This window comes from Elaeis guineensis, chromosome 2 (assembly GCF_000442705.2).
Source record: "Elaeis guineensis isolate ETL-2024a chromosome 2, EG11, whole genome shotgun sequence".
Classification (NCBI taxonomy): domain Eukaryota; kingdom Viridiplantae; phylum Streptophyta; class Magnoliopsida; order Arecales; family Arecaceae; genus Elaeis; species Elaeis guineensis.
The window spans coordinates 5,277,641-5,284,633 of record NC_025994.2 but is presented as its reverse complement, the minus strand read 5'-3'; the positions used below and the strand labels follow the sequence as shown (position 1 = coordinate 5,284,633).

General features: G+C 44.3%; 2 protein-coding genes across 2 annotated transcripts; both read right to left on the bottom strand.

Moving 5' to 3' along the window:
• Positions 1–847: 847 nt before the first annotated feature.
• LOC105033331 (pathogenesis-related protein R major form-like) lies at positions 848–1,795 on the bottom strand. The gene has a single exon (XM_073251501.1). It carries the CDS (start codon positions 1,715–1,717, stop codon positions 1,046–1,048), a length of 672 nt encoding a protein of 223 aa, XP_073107602.1. The 5' UTR covers positions 1,718–1,795; the 3' UTR covers positions 848–1,045.
• A 2,969-nt stretch (positions 1,796–4,764) lies between these two features.
• On the bottom strand, positions 4,765–5,669 carry LOC105033141 (thaumatin-like protein 1). The gene has a single exon (XM_010907821.4). The coding sequence runs from the start codon at positions 5,615–5,617 to the stop codon at positions 4,919–4,921; it is 699 nt and encodes a 232-aa protein (XP_010906123.1). The 5' UTR covers positions 5,618–5,669; the 3' UTR covers positions 4,765–4,918.
• Positions 5,670–6,993: the final 1,324 nt, after the last annotated feature.

Genomic DNA, 6,993 nt, shown 5'->3' with positions numbered 1-6,993 from the left:
ATTGATTAATAAGAACCACTTATAAATATCAAGTTATAATCTGAATGGGGGATCCTTCTACAATCCAACTTATCAATGCATTTTACCTTGCTTTTGCATAATTTTATCAGTAATCATTTCATCCTATGAGTAGTGTTAACTTAGATTTTTTACTATTATAATATAAGTCATACCTCTATTACTGTTTAAATCTATTTCTTTTGAATGGTGATGTGACAGTGTGAAAGTCCTTAGTAAAAAAATCTGGACTCAAGCTACTCCCGTATCCTTCCTTTAATTACCGTCTTTTAGATTGCTCCAATGCTGATGGCGTACTCACATACATATCTATCTCATCATTTGACTTGTCACTCTTTCTGTCCACTAATAGATTCTTTGGCATGCTCGGCAGGATAGAAAAGGGCAAACAGTATGTATGTATGTATGCACATGCATATGTGCATAGGTACATACATACATATGTATATACATATGTATTCAGATATGTATGTATATATGTGCGCAATACCATATATGTATATATTTGAGCTCGTCATGGGCTGGATTTAGGCATGGAAAAGTATCAAATTTAAATCGGCCAGGCTAGACATAATCTAACTAAAAATGATATAATTTAGGTCTGAGGTCTGACCTATAATCAGCTCTAATATGCATATTCTGGAGCGTGTATGAATGGATATTTATGTGCACGCGTATAAATATATTTACCTGTGTACGTAGGTATATGCTTCATGTTTCTTTCCGTTGCATGGTCATCTGTCAGGGAATAAATGCTCTCGTACTCCTGAAGAAACAAAGCTCTTAGAGTGCTCAAATTTCAAAAGCTCCGCAAAGATCATATCACCACTTAGGAAGCAATTGAGAACCGTTTTTATTATTTCGTTGTTAATTTGTATATCACGAGGCCATGTAACTGCTCATGAACCTGGCTACATTTGCCTTATTCCAAATTTATTGACCTCTTAAGTGTCTATACTCACACTGGAGAGGATCCCAACGCATACTAGTGTATACCATTGCTTGCATGGACTGAAAGCATGCTCTCTCAAGGGCAGAAGACAACCGTGTAGTTAGTCCCGTGGGGGCAAGTGAAGGGGCTGGGCTGGTTGTTGTTTAGACCGCTATATGTGTCAGGGCAGTTTCTCCTAAAGAAATTGGAGTACTCGTTCGGCGTGCACCTCTCATTGTCGCAGCAGTATTCGTTGGTCTTGAACACGTTGCATGGGCTGTTGCAACCCCCCGGCACCTTCAGCTCCTTTGGGCAGAGCTCGACCAAATCGGCTGAACACCGGGACGGACGACCCCCCGGGCAACTCCCGGTGTCCGGGCCGATCTCCATGGGCACATTGAAACCATCGACGACAGATATATCGAAGAAGTCTTTGTTTTGGAAGGTTGCATACTCGGCGATTGTGTCGGGAGGGGAGCCGTAGGCCTGGCAAGCGAGGAGGCCGCTGCAGTCGCCGGTCAGGCAGTGACCGTGGCCGCTGCTGTCGAAGGAGCAGTTGGTGCGGGGCCAGATGCGGGCACTGGTGTTGCGAGGGTTGATGGTGAGGGACCATGTCTGGTTCGTGTCGAGTTGGCGGCCACCGCCGGGGATGGCGGCGGCCCAGACGGTGTAGGGGCATCGGTTGACGATGTCAAAGGTCGTGGCGTGGGAGAGGGTGAGGAGGAGGAAGTGGAAGAAGAGGATGGAAAGGAAGGTTGATGAGCCCATTTTGGGATCTGAGAGAGAGTGCCTGACGATCTTTGGGATTTGGATAGATCTTTTGGCCTGTGTGGTTGTGGGAGGGGGCAGGCAGTGGGTATTTAGAGGAGGCCGGGAGAGAGAGGAGGGATGTCGTGTTGCTCGTATGAAAAGCCAAGTTCTCTGAGAAAGTCCAGAGACGTGTTGGACCGGAGAAATTTTTTCTTGCACTGCATTACACCACGTCGCGGTGCATGTAGTCAATAAGGGCTGCTCGTTCCTGTACATCTCATTCGGGCCTTACACCAATTCAGCCATTACTGCACGATCCAAATGGGTTATCACCAAATACGTAATATGGGGCCGAAGCCCTTTCTATTAATTTTGGTAACGGATGTCAATCACACTCTATACAAAAGGATGATCAGAGAATTTCCGCATATGCTCTCTCCAAAACTCTGTCTGTCTCAATCTTTTTATTGGTTTTCTGGAATCCGACTTGACTTAAGCATTGGGGAATCCTCCACTAGGCAAATTCTGTCAAGTGAAATTTCTTTCTTGTTCGATGGGGCGATACTGGGAGATCCATCTATTCTCAGCTTAGTTTTGTCTGAAACCAACTACTTCCAGCAACTCTCCAACTCAAATTTCAAGCACGAAGCCTCCTCTGTCTTGGGCCGACCTCAATGTTACAATTCAGATTCTAGCGGCAACAAATACAATAGAACTTTAATGATAGAAAATGGATCAGGTTTAAATTTTTTTGAGCGATGCAGTCATAATTGTGGCACCACTAGGGATTGCCGCTTGGATATCTCGTATGGACAAGCCCTTGCACGAGTGGTTCCAAGACTAGGTTTAGTTTCATATATGTTTTTAAACTAATTAATATATTAATTAAAGCTAGATTAAGTAAATCCTAATCCAACCTGACTCTTGTAACCATTTCTAGAACATGTATACGTACCTTCATCATGTAGAAATAAGTGTTGGACACTTAAGTCACATGATTCAATCAGTAGTTATAAGCTAAGAAAATTCATCCATGTCAACATCCCTGCTTGCGTGTTCCAAGTATTTGGACTGCTGATGCCGACAGCCCTGAACGTTTTCCATTTTCCAAAACTTGACCGTGTCCTTTGATGGAAGTCCCATGTAGGGCCTGCTAAGAAATAGCTGGCCAGTAGAAGTGGAAAAACGCCGCTACATCGGTAGAAAATATTTGGAAACATCCAAGTAGCCGCCTCATACGCTTCTCAGCATTCTCCGGCACAACACCAATTCCACTTGTACACTTCAATCTAAACTGATTTAATTACGCAACCTATTGCAGCTTGACTTACAGAGAACTAGGAAGTGAGAAACTATCTCCATGATCTTCTGCAAGTTTAATCTAATCTAATCATCAAAAACGCGAAGTGCACGACGAAATTTTTCCTTGTGACGAACTTCGTAATCCTATGCCGATCGAGGATATGTATCCAATATTATTCGGCTTGGCCAACGCACATGTTTGTAAGCACATGTAGAGAAATTCGTCAAATTCTTTAAGTTATCTATTAGAATATCAATTACTTACATACATCAGTTTAGTCAATCATAAAAAATTTCATGAATGAGTTCTGCATAGAAACAAGGGGTCTGGGGGAGGTGAAATTTCAGCCTTCTTGGTTAACGTAACCTTCACTAACCGTTTGTACGTGGATTTATTAAATAAAATTGGCTTAGGCTCAACCCAAGCCTTCCAGTCATTAACATAATAATTAAAAAAAAACGTGAACGTGTCTTCTAGAGTTTCCAGATTGCTTCTCCTAGCTAGTTCGTGTAGACTTTTTATATTACAAGAAGAATAGATGAATGAAAGAATTTTGCCGTGATTCAACTTGTTAGATCAACTTTTAAGCATGTGTTCCTGCATCTGTTATCCGACATGGCCAAAGGGGATGGTGGAATTGATGGGTTCAGTGATCATTGGAGTAATCGTTCCATTTAGTAACGTTAATGTTAGGATTTGACGTCTCGAGATTCAGCCCACATTGAGCCCACAGCGAGGTTCGCGGCGAAAAACGGAGTCCAACGAGACCAAGATCACCAGAATCAGAGCTCGGATGGAGGAGATACGAGCTTTTGAAGTCGGCACGAGAATCGAGGCGGCGGAGGACCGCCGGCGACCGGCGGCGGGCGGCAGCGGCGCGCGGGACGCGCGTCCCAGGCCCGCGTGGGACGCGGGACCCAGGCCCGCGCGGGACGCGCGACCCAGGCCTGCGCGGGACGCGCGTCCCAGGCCCAGGCCCGCGCGGGACGCACGACCCAGCGGCCTGCTGGCCCATCCCAGGTCCACCGTGGACCGAGTGGTCCACGGAGCGGTCTGTGGACCGCGTGGACGTTTCCCATACGTTTCTCGCGGTCCACGGCCCTATTTCGTGGACCGGAGCGCGATCGGATGGCCCAGAGAGCTCCCGGTCTTGATCCGACGGTCAGGAGGGTTTCTTGGCTTTGTTAAGGAGTCCTAATCCCTCTCTAATCATGCTTTAACCTTTGTTTAAGCCTTTAAAAGGCCTGAGACGAAACAGAGAGGTGGGTTTTTCGGTTTTCTCGCCGCCGTACGAACCGAGAGGAGAGAGAGAGGCGTGAGGCGCTGTGAGAGAAGGAGCAGGAGGCTCCTGGACAGCGGTCGCCAGGCTCTTCAGGGGTTCAGGGGGGTCTCCAAGAGAGAGAGAACTTTTGTGAGGGAAACTTCATGTGAGAGAGAATTGGGTGTACAAGGGTTGAGGGTGAGGTCTCTTCTTGTAAAATTTTCTTTTCATAGTGAAGTTTGCATGCCCCGTGGAGGCGAGTCCTTTTGTGGCTGATCCACGTATTTTGATTGTTTTTCCTTTTGTTTTGTTTCTTCTTTCTTCCTACTGCATCGCGTGGTACTGGAAAGATCTTGGGAGGTGGTGTTTTGGCCAGACATCCACCAAACAGTTAACCTAGTGCCATATGGGATTGGAAATGGATTCCGGAATATATAATGCAACTTGCCATAGTATTCCTTTGTTTTCCTTCGTAATTAGCCATCCGTAAGACATTGAACATGAAGGGAGAGCATTTACTAGCAGTAAATAAGTATGCAGAGTTTCCATTATTCCATAATTGCTGCGTTACATCTGGTTACAATCACCTTATTCCAAAGCTATCACACGCTCGATCGAAATAGAGTCATGCATCGATCAGCATGCAGTCAAAGCCTCAAGGGCAGAAGGTAACCTTGTAGTTAGTCCCGCCGGGGCAGGTGAAGGTGCTGGTGGCATCATCTTTAGGGTAGCTATACGCTTTCGGGCACAGGTTCTTGAAGAACTTGGAATAGGTGGTTGGCTCGCAGCTGGAGCCGTTAGGGCAGCAGTACTGAGCAGTCTTGAATATGGTGCATGGGTCATCGCAGCCGCCAGACACTTTGAGCTCGCTGGGGCACTGCCCAACGACGTCGGCAGTGCATTGAATGTCTTGGCTGCAGCTCGCCGAGGTGGAGCGGAAGTCCATGGGCACGTTGAAGCCCTGAACGAGGGAGATGTCGATGAAGTCGAGGTTGGTGTAGTAAGGAGGGGCGTTCTGGTTGAGTGCGAATTCGGCGAGGGTGTTGGGTGGGGAGCCGTAGGAGGTACAGGCCAGTTTGCCGCAGTCGCCGGTCTGACAGTGCCCGTTGCCGTTGGCATCGAAGGAGCAGCCAGTACGGGCCCAGATGCGGGCGGCGGCGGTGCCGGGGTTGACGGTGACCGTCCAGGTCTGACCCTGGTTGAGCTGCTGGCCACCGCCGTTGTTGCCGAGGTCTGCCCATGCGGCCCACACGGTGTAGGAACATTGGTTGACGACGTCGAAGGTGGCGGCGTGGGAGAGGGTGAGGAGGAGGAAGGGGAAGAAGAGGAGAGTGAGGGATGTCGAGGGGGCCATTTTGATAGCCTGGAAGAAGGCTTTCTGGTTGAGGGAGGGTTGTGTGGGGTTGTCGGATGGGCAATACGAGCATTTTATAGGGCGATGGAGGAGGCTGATCAGGACGGAGCGTTTGATTTTTTTTTTTTTTTTAAGAGAGGCTCTGGGCGTGATCATGAAGGCTCTCATTTCGTTAGAGAATATTCGATACATGATGACAATAAAAATAAATCATTTCCCACCGCATTGGGTGAGTGCGCCACCCCGGCGTTTGTTTTTTTCCCAACAGCGTAGTTTGTAATGTTCAAAGATCGGATGAGATTGTTTACCAGTGAACATCGGATGGAATTGACTTCAAGTGGGACCACAGGCAGCTTGAACCGGGGGAGCTGAGCAACGAAAGATAATGCATCGCACAGGGTTCTAAGCTAATATATTTTAATTCTCGAAGTATAACCCAAATAATTTTACTATATACTTTACTGTACGATACATAGAATATTTTTTTAATAAAAAATATCTTAAAAATTATAATGTATTTTTCTTACTATCTAATAGTTCAATATTTGTATGGATATTTTTATGGTAGCATTAAATTTTTACCTGAGCCCCATTTGTTGTCCTGCAACTAGACAAAAGGGGTGATAACCATACGGTGACATGCTATCGAGGATAAAGATCAAAAGCTAGACGATCAAAAAAACAAAATAAATCAATTAGAAGTGTTGATCATTGATTAGCGAAAAGGTACTTTCTCGAGATTATAATTTAATATTCATATTTTCTTTTTAATCATCAAAAGACTATCTCACTATAAAAAATTTTACTATTAACGATGGCTAATTACCATCGCTGGTAGTGATTTTGCAATCGGTTATCATATTAGCGATAGAGCACCATCGCTAATTGATGGTAGGAATAACCCTTATCATTAATTATACCTATTAGCGATGAATTTTTTTATCATCCCTAACAACAACTATTAATGATGGCATTTGTGACGGTCAAATTTAGTAGTAATTTATTTTTTTATTTTTAAATCAAATTTAAAAAAATAAAAAAAATTAGCAACGGTTATTTTATTACTAATGCCGTCGCTAATACCATCAGTGATAATTAATTTTATTTTTTAAAAAATTTATAATAATATTTTTTAAAATCTATTTTAATTAATCATAATCAATTATGGTTTCTAACATCTGTTATAATTAAAATCTGAAGATAGAATGACAATCATAAATAAAAAATTAATTATATTATATTAAAAATATAAATTATATAATTTTACAAGTAATAAGAAAAAAATATAATACATCAAAACAAAAAAAAATCAGGATAGATCCTTCTCATCGTCCTCCTCCTCCTCCTGCTGCTCCTCTCCAGCAGGTGGTGGATGA